The sequence below is a fragment of the Manacus vitellinus genome, unplaced genomic scaffold (assembly GCF_001715985.3).
Source record: "Manacus vitellinus isolate BGI_N305 unplaced genomic scaffold, ASM171598v3 scaffold_15_pilon, whole genome shotgun sequence".
NCBI classification, from domain to species: domain Eukaryota; kingdom Metazoa; phylum Chordata; class Aves; order Passeriformes; family Pipridae; genus Manacus; species Manacus vitellinus.
In genome coordinates, this window is record NW_021939122.1 from 9,153,000 (window position 1) to 9,169,742 (window position 16,743).

General features: G+C 39.5%; 1 protein-coding gene across 1 annotated transcript; it reads right to left on the reverse strand.

Moving 5' to 3' along the window:
- Positions 1 to 6,289: 6,289 nt before the first annotated feature.
- On the reverse strand, positions 6,290 to 15,944 carry CCNJ (cyclin J). The gene is made up of 5 exons (XM_029958603.1): positions 15,847 to 15,944; positions 13,918 to 14,128; positions 11,169 to 11,468; positions 10,923 to 11,082; positions 6,290 to 9,457 (listed from the first exon to the last, which is right to left on the reverse strand). Exons 1-5 carry the CDS (start codon positions 15,913 to 15,915, stop codon positions 9,046 to 9,048), a joined length of 1,152 nt encoding a protein of 383 aa, XP_029814463.1. The 5' UTR covers positions 15,916 to 15,944; the 3' UTR covers positions 6,290 to 9,045.
- Between the last annotated feature and the right edge of the window lie 799 nt (positions 15,945 to 16,743).

A 16,743-nucleotide genomic window follows, 5' to 3' on the forward strand; every position in this document is an offset into this window, starting at 1 on the left:
TTCATATAATGTATTATAAATAAAATGTATTTAATAACTTAAATACCATCTCTTATGTGATATCAAAGTGATTTTATGTAATACAGATCTATCAGCAAAAATAAATTAATTGTAGTGCATTTCATGTGACTATACAACAAGTTTGACTTGGATACAGCTTGAATAAGACATTTATTTCCTACAGAAGTGTGTAGATAGATTAATGCCTTGGAGCACACGTTATTTACCTACATGATTTTCCTCTGTAGTCATCCTTTGAAGTTACAAATCAAAGTAATTTGTATGTTCTAATTCATAGGACACTAAAAGAAACACTTCTTCAAAGACCATGTATTTCTAAAAGAAATGTAAGCACTGTTTCCAAACAGAATAAATAATAACTTTAGGTTTAACAACAGAGGAAAAAGAATTTTAGTAATGAACTGTACTAAAAGTGCTGAGTCTGTCACAAGAGCTATTGAATGCTGATCCCAGCTTAGGTAAGTATGAGTTTATTTTTTAGCATCCAGTAAAAAAACCAGAATTTGTGAATTTAGTCTTTGACTGACAATTTAACACTGTAATTGATAACTTGCTGGTAGTGGCTATGGAAGCTAAACCAGTAGAGTGTTATTTTTATCATAATTCCTATAGATGGTTTTTAAATAATGTGTATTGTTCTTTCACTACTATTTATTACATGCATACTCTACATATATTTTAATCTTTGTAGTTCCTTTTTTCTTGACTTGTATCTTTAATACCTTATGTATCAAACACCCTGGATGAAAATGATGTTAATATTTAGAGGACATCAGATGTAAAAATTGCATAATAAATGTAAATGAGGTGGGAGATTACTGAAACAATGTTTTAAGTTCATTTAAATTCTTGCAGAATAATTATTTTCTTTACAGAGAGGAAAATTGTAAAATCTTTAATTGCTAGCTAAATAAAGACTGTATGATTTGCTATAATAGCCAAAGCAGTATATAGAAATAACCACATAATAATGCAGTTCCAGGAGAGTTTTCAAGCTTAATCATGCAAACCCTGGCAACTCTTTCCTCAAAGAGCTCTAGAGGAAGTGTGTGAGGTAGAGGAAGAAAGAGACTCTCTTAAAAACACACTTTTTTTTTTTTTTTTGTTTGTTTTTGTTTTTGTTTTTTTGTTTTTGTTTTTTTAATCTAGGAGAGAAACAGTATTACAGAGAGGGGACACGATTTCTGGTAAAGTTCATTGCTTATACTTCTTTATGTAATATTGCATCAATTCAACTGTGGGAAATAAGAACAGTAAGAAATAATGCAATACTTAAGTAAATATTTTCTGTATTTTGGGGAAAAAAGCATGGGTGCTTTTGGGAATGTCTTTTTTAGAAGTCTTTAATTCAATAAATGTTTGCACATTTTTATTTGTGTTCCTAAGAAAGCATACAGCATATGAGGTACTCAGCAGAATTGAATATACATCTATTATACAGAAAAATGTACTGAAAAGTAACTACTTTACTGTATCAAGTCTAGGAAAGTCCTCTCCTTTCTTCATTTAGTTAGGTTCTCTGAGTGGAAGGTGCAAGAAATCCCTCCATAGACACTTACTGACTAATTTGCATTAAGAGATATTTCTTCCTTGCCTCCATTAGTATTTGGCTTAAATCCTGAATGATTTCATTAGCTATGTAAAGGCTTAATCTCTTGAAAATCCTGCTAAGCTTTTGCCCTCATTGAAAGCTGTGATAATTTGTTCTAGTTAATTTTGATTTAAATACATTGCTTTTCAGTTCCACTAATTGTTCCTTGCTTTTATTTTTTTTAAATAATGGAGAGATGAATAAGAACACTGTTTTTTTCTTTGTGTTATTGTTTTGCATCCCTCTGCTGTTTGGTCTTCTTAGAGTCTTTTAAGCAATACCAATTTTTGTCAATTCGTCAGTGCAGTCACTGGAATTGTGAGGTAAAATTAAATACTTATGGAAGTTGATTTCTTTAATCCTGTTTTTAAATATACAGTAGTATTCAAGACAGCTGTGATTTGTGCTGTAATTATTCTTTTGACATATTTGACTTTGATTTATTCAGAGTTGTCCTGCACATTTTTTCAAAGGAAAGAGAACAATTTGTAAAAGGTTGCAGAAGAAAGTGCTGCTTTAAATCTGTTTTATAATGTTACTGCAAGTATATAAGGAAGCTAAATAGCCTTTTTACTTTCTTTTCTAATGCAGGTGCACATCATTGCTGATATCCATTTTGTGCTGATACAGGAGGGAAAATGGCATTTGTACTAACTAGAAAAATTCTTTTGGATTCTCTTAATGGGGCTGTATTGCAAGGGGATCTGTTACAAGAAGTTTGATACATTTTTATGCTCTCCAGAATGCTGATACTCCATCAATGGGGAGAATGCAAGAATGTGGAGATAAGATAGTATCCTGTTAAAAATAAACCAGTGCATGCACTAACATTAAGTGTAAACAGGAATATATAAACAGGGGATGGCTTATGGAAACAAACAAAACAGGCAGTATCTGCTGAGAGAAAATTGCAATGGAAGTGCTTCCAAGCTAGTTTTGTGTTCTCACAGTCTAGCTGATCGAGGATGTGGAAAAAATTCTTGGTGGTCTCTCCTAGGTGTAGTGCTGCATGCTTGCTGCCTTTTTACCAGCTAGTTCTCTTTAAGTCTTGGGAGACACACCCACTCCTTTGTCTGTCAATGAAAATAGTCTAGGTATTCTTAATCTCTGCTAGAAGGGTATGGAATATCCAAGTCCTTGGAGATTGTCCTTATTGCACCCCAGTGAGTGTGCACTGAGATAAGATATGAGCACTGAGATACAATGCAAGGCCAGAAGCATAGAAGTGCTCTCCAAAATACAGGCACTTTCCCTGGAAACAGTTTCTGTGGCTTTTCTGAAGAATTTCTCCATCTCTGGAGATCTGCAGCGAAACCATCTGGAGTGTCATCTACCCTCCTGCAAAATTTATGCATCTAAGCACACTGCAAGACTTAGCAAAGCATTGCTGCTGTTACCACTTTAAAAGCAAACAAAATAAATAGAAAGCTCCTCTCTCAGTAAAATAGTTGATTGGTGGTTGGAATAAAAATATGTAAGTAGATGACTGTAGAAGAGGGTAAAAGAGGGATTTGGCAAAATCTTTCATGACATTGTGTTGACAAGAAGCAGATCCATAATCTGTCTTTCTCTTCCGCTGTGGAGTCTCATTAATAAATTTGAGGGGGAGCTGAAAGGAGGGTAAGTCTTAGAAGTACTCAATCTGGTGAGCTCGAGTACTGGAATATCCACAGTGTGTACAGTGTGCATATCCATTGTGCATACAATAATTTTCAAATGCTTCTATTCAATTATATGTTACAGTTTTCTGAAAATTTTTAAGTAATATTTTACATATCTTTTTTGTTTTCTTAAATATGATAAAGATACCGAGATACCTCAATGCATAGAAAAAGGTGTTTAAGGAGAAAATAACTCTTGATAAGGAAAAAATAACTCTTGACAATACATCTTGAAAATAATTCTTCACATGTAATACTTGACAAGTAACAAAGTCCATAAAAGGTAATTGTAAAATGCTTCATTTTAACTATAAGCATTGCACATGCAGTAGAGTACCTTTTATATATTAAAAGGTTTTAACCAGAGAGTGGTTGTTGATAAAGATATGTAACAATTGTTTTGTCCTCTTAAATAATCCTTCCCAGTTGCAGATGTAATAAATGTTCCCCCAGTTATCAGATACCGTATGCAGATGCCACACATGCATTTGCAGTTAGTAATTGAAGCTGAGTATCAGCCTGGCACTTATTTTTCCAAAATTCCTAGCAAAGAATTTTCTCTTGATGAGTGTTTTCATCCATATTCAAATATTTGTGGGTCTTCTTAAGTTTCTACTATCAGGCATGAAAAATAATCCTTTAGTTAAATTATGTCTCAAAACAAAGTCACTGTTGCTGACCTCTCATGAAAAAGATAATAAAATTGATATTTCAGTTGGAAGGACTTACAGCAATCATCTAGATAAGGAATGAAAACTAGGAAATGCAGCTTTTTGGTTGCAAAATGTGGCAAAACCATAATGCATCATTTCAGTACCACACAAAAAATTGTTATTTGTTCCAGGAAGATGCTAACCATGCATTATTTGTGGAATAAACTATAAATTGGTATTCTAATAGCTCCTAGTAATTACTGACTTGATTAGCATGAACAAATTCCTATAGAATATATAGCATTAGAGTGGTCTTTTAAATTATTAATAGAAGATAGGAAGTGCATACTTTCTTTTAAGAGAGCTTTAATGGGTTGTTCTATGGAAGTATTCCTGTATCTTGCTCCTTCAAGAGAGTAAATGCAAATGTTCAAAGAAAGCAAATAATAGTTCTAAACAGTTTTTGAATGCATACACCATCTAATAGGTGTAATAATTTTAACTGACTTGCAGTGATGAATATGAACACTATATACTGAATCTCAAGTTTATAATTTTAACACCTTATAATTTAACACCTTATAATTTTAACCCTTAAGGTTCCCTTCTTATCTTGGTAGGACTGGCAGCAGAAGTCCACATCCTTGGTTGCACTGTGGATTTCTAAAACCTGGAGCTACTTTCTATATGGTTACCCTTTAATTAATTCAGTTAATATGTTGTTTTGAATGTTTAGTAGCAAATGCTTTCCTTTGTCAGAATGTATATCTTGTTTATTGAAGTTATCAAAATTTACTATCTACCATTTAATTATAGGGAAAGAGCAAAACGTGTAATGTAAACTTCACAACTGTGCTTGTGCCATAACTTCTAAAATATCCCTGTGATGGAGACTAAAAATAGCTGTGTATTTTGTTATTGCTGCTTTACTTCGTGTTTTCAAAAATTGCTGTTGACAGCCTTGTAGTACGAGATGACTAACTGGGACTTGTGCTCACTCAGATAAGGCCTTATCTACTCCCAAGACTTTTGTTCCTGTGAACCATCAGACTGGAGAGTTTATGAAGTATTAAAGGAGGATACTGCATTACTTTCTGGCTTGCATAAACAGCAGTACTACAGTTGCAAAAAGTCTTTATTCCTGGTGATGTGCCAGTCACGCCAATGTTAACTTGAAATTTCATCTTTTAAGCTAAATTTGCAATGTTTAAATATACTCATATTTTAATGTAGATAATGAACCTGGGTCACGGGAAGCAGAGATACAGATTTTCTGGTTACGTACAAACACAAAAAAAGCCTCGGACTTGCAGTTTAATATCTGAATCTGAGACTTCTACTGAAATGCTGAAAAGTATCTGGCACTCCTTGTAGTTGTTAAGACTCATAAATGCCAGGGATAGTTCCTATTTTGTAATGACAATTAAAAAAATATAAAACCTTGAAATCTCAAGGAGACAGTCTAGACAGACTTGACTTTTTCAGCCTTAAGGGTGAGGATGAAACTTTCCAGATCAAAGTACCCATGTAATGTGCATGCCACCATCATGCTGAGCACTGCCCTTGTTCCTTAGTGGGACAGAGTAGAGCTTGCTCTCCCTCTGGCTCTAGGCCCTCTAAAAAACGTTTTCACAAAGGTTATTCCTAAGTGGATGGGTGAAAGCTAACTGAGGCCTCATAACTTCATTTTCTAACTTTAGAGGAATTAAATTCTATGCAAGCTACCTAATTTTTGAACTCTAGCCATGATCACCACCTTATTACCAATGTGAAATGTGCACATTGGTAGGAAAAACTAGAATTTCTTCTACTAAGAAGCAGTTATCAGAAGTTCAAAACAATCAAAAATATTTGTGCTAGGATGCATCATGTGATTTTATGCTGCCTTCAGCATGGCTGAGCCTTCACAGCTATTGTAAATAACATATGTGCTTGTAGCTCTTGACAAATGGCTATTCCTACATGTCCTAAATGATTTTTAGTACTAGAAATTGGAGACTGCCAGTATCACTGCTTGATTTTGTTATAAGAACAAAATGAGTTCATCCCCCAGGCTCTTGAACTACTTCAGTCCTTTTGTTCTTGATTTCTTTGTTACAGCTCTGTACTAGACACATTGTTGAAGTGTACAATATTTAGCATATGCTATGGCTGCAATTAGTTTTAAAGCCCCTTCCTGCATGATTTCCTTCCTATTTTTTCAGTTGTGAAGTCAGTGTGTTCCTGAAGCTGATGATAGTGTTACAGAAAGGTAGGGGGGAGGGAGAGAAAGAAGTCCTTACAGCTTCAGCCCATACCCAGGGCTAGACAGTTTACATATTTTAAAAAACCACACACACACGAGCATAATACACACTGGAGCCTTCTTACTCAAAACTAGTTTTATTTTAAAAAATAAGTTGAATGCATAGCACTCACAAAGATTCCATTGTTTTGGACATTTTGCATTTAGGAGCACCATTCTTATTTATGCCATAAAAAACACATTTTGGTTCTAATAGTAAGAACAGTGTATTTTTAATGTACACTGGTAAAGCCCTTTTAAATAATATAGATTGAAACTGTTCAGTGTACATTTTCTCTGTAGTCATGATGCAGCTGTAGTGTCAGAAAAAAAACCTCAAACTAAGTAATAAATTAAAAACAAACAGCATGTAGTGGATCTTTTTACAATTGACCTAATGTCTCAAAATAGTCAAATAATACCCTATTAAATGCAAATTTGCAGTATTAACTAACTGAATAAGCCCCCCACCCATTATAATTCCAGTGTTAAGTATTAGTTAAATTTTTATATATTGAATGCCTATGGAATAAATTTACTAATACCCCCAAAAAAGAAGAGCCTATACTGCTGTGTCACAAAAAAAGATGACAAGTTAGCTGATTTAAAGATTTTACAGAAAAAATTGCTACAGGCATCTGCTGTTATTTCAAGTCATGGTCTATTACAAGACTGTACATTCATAGCATCAGAGGTAGTTAGAGCACTGAGGACTTGGATACAGCATTGCAACAAATCAAACCAGCAGAAAGAAGTCCATTTCCCTCTAAAATGGGTAACAGTGCCAAGTAAAAAGCATGGCATCTTATGAGGTGGAAAGTCTCTACTTAACACTACTCTCAGACATGGGGAAATATTCATTAAGAGGAGAGGAGAAGAAAAAAAACTCAAACCAACTTGCACTTTAATAAAGAACTGATCACACTATGCCTATTTCAAAGTTGATTCTCTAGCATAAAACAGAGGGGGTCATCTTTTCCATTCACCCTCCCATCCCTCTTGACTTGCACATCTATGCTACAAAAGCCCACAACAAAAATTGGGATTTAAAAGACAAAACAAGAGAAACAGGATTTCTTCTCCTCAACAATAAATAGGTTTTCATAGCATGTTACATAATTCAATACCAGAACGAATGAACACAGCTGTCCTCCCTCTACTCTGAACATTATAGTCATAAAGGCTTCATTTCAATATTGATATTGTAACTTAATGGCCCCTGCTTTCAAAACAGTCTCTGTAAGATTCACAATACTTCAGTGTCATTCGATGGTACACAATTTTAAGTGCTGCCACACAGGGGAGAAGATGGTAAAAGAACAAATAAAACAACCAAAAAAAAAGCCCTTAAGCCTATATACTATAAAGATATTTTTAAATAGTAAGAGTCCTGTCATCCATACCTCTTCCTCCCATTCTACCACAGGAAAAAGTCAGGTATCCTCTTGTATTAGGGGAAAAAAACCAACCAAACAAAAAGAAACAAACAAAAAACCCCCAAACCATCTCCAATAATATCTCTACCACCATTTTCATCCAAGAGTTGGATGAGTGAAGCTTTCTACCCTCACACTATCCACTCCACAGGAGAGAGTGTAATTCCATAAAGTTAGTAATTAGCACCTTAATTGTAATAAAGCAGTTCGCTCTGCAATATATTTTTGATCCACCCATTTAGAAGAGTAAATCTCTGCGTCTTCTTCTAGACCTCCCAAATAGTAGAAGAAAAAGTTGCCCCATTATTACCTGAGAGTTTCCCTCCACTATTAAGCCTGACAGAACTGGATTTCTGTAAGCATTTAACTGTACTTGTTTTGTACGAGTGACACTGTCAGTACAACTGGAGGATGCTTTCTCTTGGTTAATAATACACGTGTTTGTGTTTGTGTGCACAGAGCAATCACAGCCAGTGCAGAAGTTCTAGTACAGTACAAGTTCAGCTGAAACTTTCTCTTTTCTTCAATTACCACACTGCTGGGCAGTAGTTCACATCTATGTTCTGTGAACACTGACATATCCCTTTGGTTCTCTGCATAGATGCCCTGAAGAAAAGCCACTTCACTTGCTATAGTATCTTCCCTCTCTGCCTTCCTTCCTCAAGTTATACCCAAATTAGTGTACAAACCAGCAGCACAGAGTAATGAATAGAAAATTCCCTGAGTTAGTATGAAAGAGTTACTTTAAACATAAAAAGGATAGGGAGGAGAAAAGAGGCAAAAAGATATTGTCTCTCCTGCAAGGTACAAAACTTAAAAAATAGCCAAAATACCAGTTAACTCACATGCCTTAGCCTAAAGCAAATATCCAACGCAAGTGGTGAAAAAGGGGCAAGAGTATGGAGTCAGCCAAATGAGATTTGTTTCTTCCTGTGATCACCATGTATCTGTAGAAGTCTGGCATTCAGCGGATTCTTGAGTTTCAGTAAATATAAGGTAATTGTTAATACTGTATGGTGGTATTGCATAAATGTCTTCAAAATAATACTGCATTATCTCCTTCATTAAAAGGTAAGTCTGTAGTTAGTCCACAGCTATTTTTCTTTTGAATAGTATTTCACAGACACACCTTAGAAGAACTGAATATGCTGAGTGTCAGAGTAAGAACTTATTATCCCCAAGCATACACAGTCTTTTCCAGAGGATAGTCTGAGTGCTTATTTTTGCAGTCTGTATTTGAGCTGTGGTACCGGTTGCCAATCCAGTTGCTTTTTTTCCTGGAAAGACACCTTTTTTATTCAATTTTTTGCCCTCAAACTTGAGATTTAACAAAAAAATGAAACAATTTCCACACAACTCCCCACCCCAAACAAACAAGCACAAAAATATTTTGTAGTTATCACCTCTCAAAGCAGGGAGTTATACAGGAATATCGTCCATTCACTTGGTAACTCCGGTTGTAGGAGACACTAATACATGGCTTCACTTCCAGTGGCACAGCCAAGGACGTGGCAGCACCAGTCTGTACGTGGCCTCGGGCCTGACCACTGGACTGTAAGGCAGCAGGGCAAGTCTGAAGTGGGTAAGATGCTGTGTGATTAGATGACAGTATCTGTTGGCAGCTTTGCTGCTGTGATGTCTGATGGTGGTACTGTAATGAGGACTGATGAGCCTGCAGATAGTGGGGTATGTGCTGCTGAGCATTGGCCTGCTGGGGGGTTGGGGCTGGGGGCTGAAACACAGAGTGTTGGGCAGACTGAGCATGTTGTCCTTTTTGCTTGTTTGCTTCCTTCACGTCATTATCATGCGCACTGAAACAAATGGAGAACAGAGAATCCATCAAAATAGATACTATTTAAACTTTTCTGGGCTAACTTTTAAGAGTACCCTAAAAATGATGCAAATATCTGAAATCTTCCAAAGCTTTTTTAAAAGATGAAAGAAAACAGTTTTAGCCTACCCTTTACAATCATCTAAGGTTTTAAAATTTGGTTAGGGTACAGTCTTTTTTCAGCATTTCACTTCATTGCATAGCAATAAAAATGCAGATGATAGCCAAGTACAATACAAATAATACATCAGTATCTAGAATTAAAGTGCAGTAAAGTTTGGTACTGTACTTTATTATCCCAATAAATTTCCAGATTATCATAACCTGAAATTGGAAGGTATTTCTACTTCTACCTCATTTAAATTAAACAGAGCATAAAGTTTTTGAAGACAGGATATCAGAAATGTTTTTAAGATCTTCATTACAGTACTTAAAGTTCATATGTATACTGATTATATTGATATTGGATCCTGTTCTGGGAAGCAGAAACACTTTTTTTTCCCTTCCTCTCCCCTTTTTCCTACACCATCCAGTAGGCTCACTTGAATTCCCTTTGATTTACACCTGTCTGAAGGATATCTAGACACACTCCTTCTTGCTCTTATGCTGAGGCTAAGCAGATGTGCACACTTCATTCCTAATTTGTTATGGTGCTCCCCCCACAAACTGTTCCAGAGCAATACTGAAAACACTTCTGCAACAGCACTTGCATGCTTCAGGTACTAGTTTGACTTTCATTACACACATTAGTGAAACCAAAAGAGGCCATTGGGGTCATAATGTCACACTTCTAACACCAGTGTGATTCTTCTAGATACCACTGTGCTTCTACTGATCAAAATTATGTTCAGATCTGGGCAAGAGCAAACTTCTGTAGGGGGAAAGCAGATTGTGTAACATCCTTTCCCAGTAAGATTCACTTGGCATACGTTGGCATCTTTATCTCATGTCAGCTGTATCTCTCCACTGTAGTGCAAAAATGGATACAGCAAAAATAGATACAAACTCCCTGTCATTTCCTCCCCCAGAAGCTGGCCACTCAAACAGTCTGCACGTTTGATCCATCATCTGTTTGGAGCATGCCTTGAACTTCTAAGTCTTCTGTATGGAAGCTCCCATGCCTTCGGTGTGCTTCTCCTTTTGCTCTCTGAGCAGAACAGAGAGATTGGGAACAAGTTATCTAAGATTCTCAAAGCATCCCAGAAGATGTTCAGTGGAAATACGAGGCTGAGGTTTGTTTGTTGAAAGAACAGGAAAGAGATCTGACAGTTTCTTTTTTGGAAAGAACAAAACAGCTATTACCTAACAATATTCCCTAATACGTAAGTATTTTTAGAACAGAGAAACAGAAATTAAGAAAGAAATTTAATTGCAGTGTTGACAGCAATTAAGCATAACAACAGATGCAGAAACAGGCTTTAAAAAAGCTGGTGCTGTTAACTTACATCAACAGTCGCTCAATACAGGGCACCAGGAAATCCCAGGAATAGGCAGTCAGATGGTGCAGGCGGGTAGGCCACGTTGGTGAGAGACGCAAGATAATCCTTGAAGAAGCTACGCATGCAGTAGCAACTAAAGATGGAGCATAATTTAAAAATTCATGATCTAGAAAGAAGGAATGAGAAAAAGATTAAGTTTGATGTTATCTGTCAAGACAACAAAGGAGTCATGCTCTGATATCCATAACTCACCTTGCAATGATACTTCCAGAAAGTAATCAGCATACTTTGCCATATATAACTTAGTCTTCTCTAAGCAGACCATTGGCCAGCCATCATGAAGATCAGTCTCATGGACAGCAATAGAAAGATAATAGTCGATGAAATGAGCAGCAGTTGGGAGGCACAAATTCCACTGAAATGTTTCTAGCAACAACAACTCCATATGAAGCAAATTCTGTTTTGTTAGTACCAAATTCATGTTAGTCATACAGCCCAAGCTGTTCAACTGTTCAAGTTTGGGAACACTGTCTTCCTTTTCTTCAAATTTACCTTCAGGTGAACAGAAAGAGGAGGGGAAAAAAAGGTTCAGCACAAGTGAACTATAAAATGGATTGTATCTAATGTCTTCATTGGTCATATTTCAATTCTACTAAGTCAAACAAGCCTGAGACTTTCCTGCAGATGCAAAGCTCAAATGGAATACATCAGAGACAAAAAGGGGTATGTACTGTAAACGGCTAGATTTCAGCAGATAATGTCAAACACTGGGTAGGATATTGTGCAGTGCCATGTTTCCTGTTGGTTTTCTCACGCTGGCACACAGAAGCTGGTTGCCAAGAGCAAAAGTAAGATGTGTTAGGACATCACTGGCACTGCATATGCAAGTTTTTGTCACCAAATTATTGTGTAATGTGCCCCATCATCAATGAAATACCCCTGTAATCTGACTTGGCAAACAACCACCACAGCATTTGGCTTTAATCACCCTCCCACCCTCACAGACCCTTTTTGTTTCTAGAACTCATTAGAGCATAGTTAGAGCTCTAGTAAATGTGGCTGCTTTTAATGCCTGCTATGGTAAGTACAGTTTTAGATTTGAAAGCTGGCAAACTGCTCCAGCAGTTCAAACAAGTGGATTTCAGCAATGTGCATCTGAAAACCCCCTCTGCCATACACAGTTTCAACTTTAACACTGCTAGCAGCTTCAGCTTTCCTTGGACTTTTAACTTGTCAGGCATGTATGTTTTTAGCCTAAAGCAAAATTATGTACGTAGAAAACCCATTAATAAAAGAAACAAGTGTCACATTTCCATACAGTTTGCCATATGGTTGTGCTATTTCAATTTCATTGCAAATTCTTTCCATCTTACACTCTATTCAGTACTACATGATATGTTGTAAATGCACATTCTTTGAGTTTTGCAGGACTGAACATACGTGAACGTTTGCTTTTCTCAACAGTGGAGGTACTTATCCAATACCAGTCCCAGTCTGTTAGTTTTTGTTTCTCATACTCTAGCAATTACAGAAATAAAAACTTCAGGTGTCACATAATAATTTCTCTTATTACTTATATAACTTTATCAGATATATCAGCGTCATAACTTATTACACCACTGATTAAACTGCTTGTTTAAGCCACTCAGGGTAAAAGTTTAAAATAGCATTCTAGTTTGTGCTCTCTGAACCAATCCATACAGTGCTTCTCAGAAGAGTGAGTACTCCAGGCTTTCAGAGCTACTTGCAGCTTGTCATGAAAGATGGCAGAGGTCATTTAAAAAAAAAACAAATTCTCTTCAGAACATGAATTTAATTTGAAAATCTGGCATTAGTTCAAAGCCAATCCATTTTCCTAAATGGATTACAGTGGTTTCTGAGGCAAGGTTTTCATACTCAGCATGACATCCTTTGCCAAGAGAAGATTGCTGGCTGGTGGCACCTAGTCAATGTCTACCCTTTAGAAGAATCTGAAATAATGCTTTTCTGGTTTAACTGTTCTGCTGAATAGCTGTGTTGGTGGAGACAGGGGATCCAATGAAAGGATGTTGTTCACCAAAACCAGCCAACACCATAGTGCTCCAGTTTTGTAGTGAAGAGGGCCTAGAACTAGTGTGATACACCTTACTCGAGAAAATGAAAATAGATTCAGAAAAACAGATCAGCGGAAACTGAACCAACAGTTAGTTCTGCTGCTAGGACCAGGTTCTTTGAATCTATTGGTTTAAGAACAAGTGCCAGCAGATTTCCCAGCAAACCACACCCATATTTCTTCAGGGACATCGAAAAGGGGTCCACAAATGTTGAAAGATGGATAGACACAATAAGAATCTAGCTGAGGTCAATACAGGCAGCACTGTTCATAATGACTGTTTGTAATTAGTTCTGTCTTCAGAGTATTGTACATTGACAAATGTATTTCACCAGTATTACATTTTGTATGTGACAATACAGGATTTACGTTAGCTTTAGCTTGCTTAGAGAACATTGTGATTTACAAAATCTGAAGTATTCCAGAAGCACAAGCACCATCAGCAGAATGCAGTGCAGTCTACATACGGTTTATTTAACTTCTTCCTTTATTACAGATATGCAAATTTCTCATTTCCACCACATGATCTACCTATTTTGAGATATCTCTAGAAAGACAGTTTTTCTGCTCCTACAACATAGCTCTAAAAGTTCACATTAGAATAATTTGCTTCCAAGCATAAACATTAGTTTTAATCACAGTTTGTTTTTTCTACCCTCAGTTTCATCAGGTGCCAACAGAAATCAAAATGAGAGTCTAAAGAAAGGCTCTACCAACTGGGCCAAACTGATACACACTAATCTGCTCATCTTTTATATTCACTTTGTTTCCCCCCATCTGCTCTATCCCACCAAGACACAACTTGCATTTGGCAGTACAACCTATATTACGTATCTCAATTATACATCTCTATCTGTAGCTTATCTATCTCTATTATAATCTATATAAAGATTGGTACCACATACTTACTCGCTAAAAGTAAACAGGAAAGAGCAACCACGTGCAGCTGCTGTGTGGATATGTCGTAGCGGTCCATGAAGAGGTCCAGCAGATACACAGCCAGGTGTCGCGCAGCAGGGCAGAGCCTGAACCGATTGCTCACGATGGCAATCAGGTCTGCAAAGTATCTTCTCAGGTGTAACTGGGGAGACTGGCCTTTGTAGGAGGGCAGCTTCAGTTCCTAAGTGGACAGCAGCAGGTAGTTTTATTAAAACCATCATTTTAGTTTGGTATTAATTGGTATCAAATTAATATAGCTGATATTCTCCAATTTATCATGGAATAAAGGGTTTCTTCCTTCTTCCTTCTCTTCACATGATCTCAGACTCCTTTTTCACAGAACAAAATCTATTTGTTGTATTACAGAAGAACTAAGAAATACTTTATTTCTACACAACATTAGTATAATAATTTAAAATTTAACATCTTTCAACTGGGCAATCTGCCAGAGCGACTTCAGCTTTCACAGTTTCTATTGTATTACCTCTGCTGCAAAGGCTGTACCTGCCAGCAGGGACACAGCAAGGGGATGCAAGTACTCCTCAGCTGCTTCAACTCGAAGTCCAATAGTTTAACTCAACCCCTCTCTTGCTACAGCTCAATCCCAGCAACCAGACTTTGCACCGCAGTATTTGCAAGTTCCAATGCTGCCAAATCTCCTGCCTCCAGGAAAAGACCACTAACAGCTAGCTGAACCTTAAGAAGACGAATGGGGAGTGCACGTACCAACATTTGCTGCATGCGCGTGTTTAAACGCTGACCTGACCGATGTCGCACTGACACCGATTACAGTTAAGTGTACACAAACCTCACATCGTCTCAGATTTCCAGGGGCGACCCCTCGAAACAAAGCCTTACCAACACGAAAGCTGAGAAAAATCCGTGGCATGATCTACTTTGAGCAAAAAATTTGGTCAGGCAGAAAACATCGTTCGTCAGGCTCCTGCCCAGTAGTCAGTACCTCCTCTTGTATACAGCAGTATCATGAATAAATTTATGAGTTAGATTGTGCAGCCCACTCACAATGTGTAAATAGGATTTTGAGTAAAATTACATCTCCAGCAGAAATTAACTTGATTTGATTTAACTTGATTAATTTAACTTGATGACATCAAGTAGGAATGGAGTCACACAAATTTTTAAAAGTTTTAATGTGAATTCAAAGTTCTGAAACATGCTATTGAAGTGAAAAAAACCCTGCATAAACCAACTCTCCACCTACTAAGCTTCAGAATTCACCTTCCACAGCAACTTAGCTTTAGTAATGATAACTTTGGTAGCAAATAAATGACTTTGTCCTCCTCTCACGTCCCCATACCCCCCCACCAAAAAAAAAAAGTTGCTTTAGCAGCCACCACACCTTCAGGAAAAATAATCCGCTGGCCGACTACTATCAGGCAGCAAAGGCACGTTTTTAGTAGGTTCAGTCACTGTAAACTGATTTTCAGCTCTGTGCGTAAGATGTGCTTTATGAAAGCAGCCCCAAAGAGCAACTTTTGAGTCAGTCGAAGCAAATTCGAGAGATTGCCTAAACCCTCTACTATTCTTACCGCACCCAGCGTTTGTACCATCGGGTTTTTGTTTGCCTGAGTTTTTTTTTGTTCCAATAACATCACCGCGCTCCCCGCGGAGTTCAGACCCGGGCCGCCGTACACATCCCGGCAGCAGCAGCGGGCGCTCCGTGACCCCTGTGCCTTCCAGAGCAGCGAGGGCACAGTCCGGCCGCTCGGACCCGCTGTCAGGGCACACCGTCCGAACATCCGCGGGAGGGAAGGAAGGCACGGCGGGTTCAAGGTTTACAAGATTTACAAAAGCCAAACCCGGCCCGAGCGGGGCCGCCCCACACGCGCTCTCCGCCCGCCGCAGCCCCACAAAGGCGCCGGGGCCACCCCCGGGTACCTTGTACCGAAGCGCTTGGTGGATGTCGGCCGCCAGCTGTCCTGTCCACCACTGCGCCTCCAGCTCCATCGGCGGCGCGGCGGCAGACCCGGCCCGGGCCCCGGAGGAAGGGCGCGGTGGCTGAGGCGGCACGGGCAGGCGCCACCTCGCCCCTTTCTGGCTCGCCTCCGGTTAACCCGCGATCAGCTGCCGCGGGGCGCCCCGGCCCCCGGCCAGCTGGTGCGCCATGCGGGCACAAGTGCGGCTCGTTAAGCCACCCCCGCCCGCGGCGGGGGCACGCCGGCGAGGGGGGCTCGGAGGTGGCGGCGGGCGCGGGGGAGGCGGCGGGGCCCGGCCCGGGCACCCGAGCGCGGCGCGGCGGCCCCGGGGCTGCGCGCCATCACGCGGTGCGCGCGCCGCGCCATTGTAAAGGGCCGCGCGTGTACAAAGCCGGGCAGCGCCCGCACGCGGCCGCCGCCCACCAATTGGCCCCGCCTTACAGCACGGCCCTCCCGCCCGCCAATGGCCAACCGCCTTACAGCGCGGCGCGCCGCCGGTCGCCAATCAGCGCGCGGCGCTCGCTGGCCGGGCGCGGGGGGGCCTCGGGCCCGCGGAGGTTCCGCGGCCGCGCCGATAAAGGGCCGGGCCGGGAGGGGGTCGGGCTGGGTGAGTGGTGTGGAGTTTCTGTGCTGTCCCGGTCGGCGGGGCTCGCCCGGCCGGAGCACGGCGGTGTTCAGCCCCCGCCCCGAGCTCTGGATAAGACCTTTTTCTTTGTTAGTTTGGGGGTTTGTTTGTTTGTTTGTTTATTCCCTCCCTTTCTCCCGGTTCTCTCCCCGTCTGGCTGAGCTGTGCAGTGTTTGCACGCGGTGGCGGCGGCCCCTCGCTCAGCCCTTGCCCCGCAGGCACACTGTCCCGGGA

Coding starts and splice junctions, on each gene's coding strand:
- CCNJ (XM_029958603.1), bottom strand. CDS start 15,915: ATGGAGCTGGAGGCGCAGTGGTGGACAGGACAGCTGGCGGCCGACATC. Junction 11,469..13,917: donor TTCCTGTTTACTTTTAGCGA/GTAAGTATGTGG, acceptor GTTCACCTGAAG/GTAAATTTGAAGAAAAGGAA. Junction 9,458..10,922: donor TGTATTGAGCGACTGTTGAT/GTAAGTTAACAG, acceptor CATTTGTTTCAG/TGCGCATGATAATGACGTGA.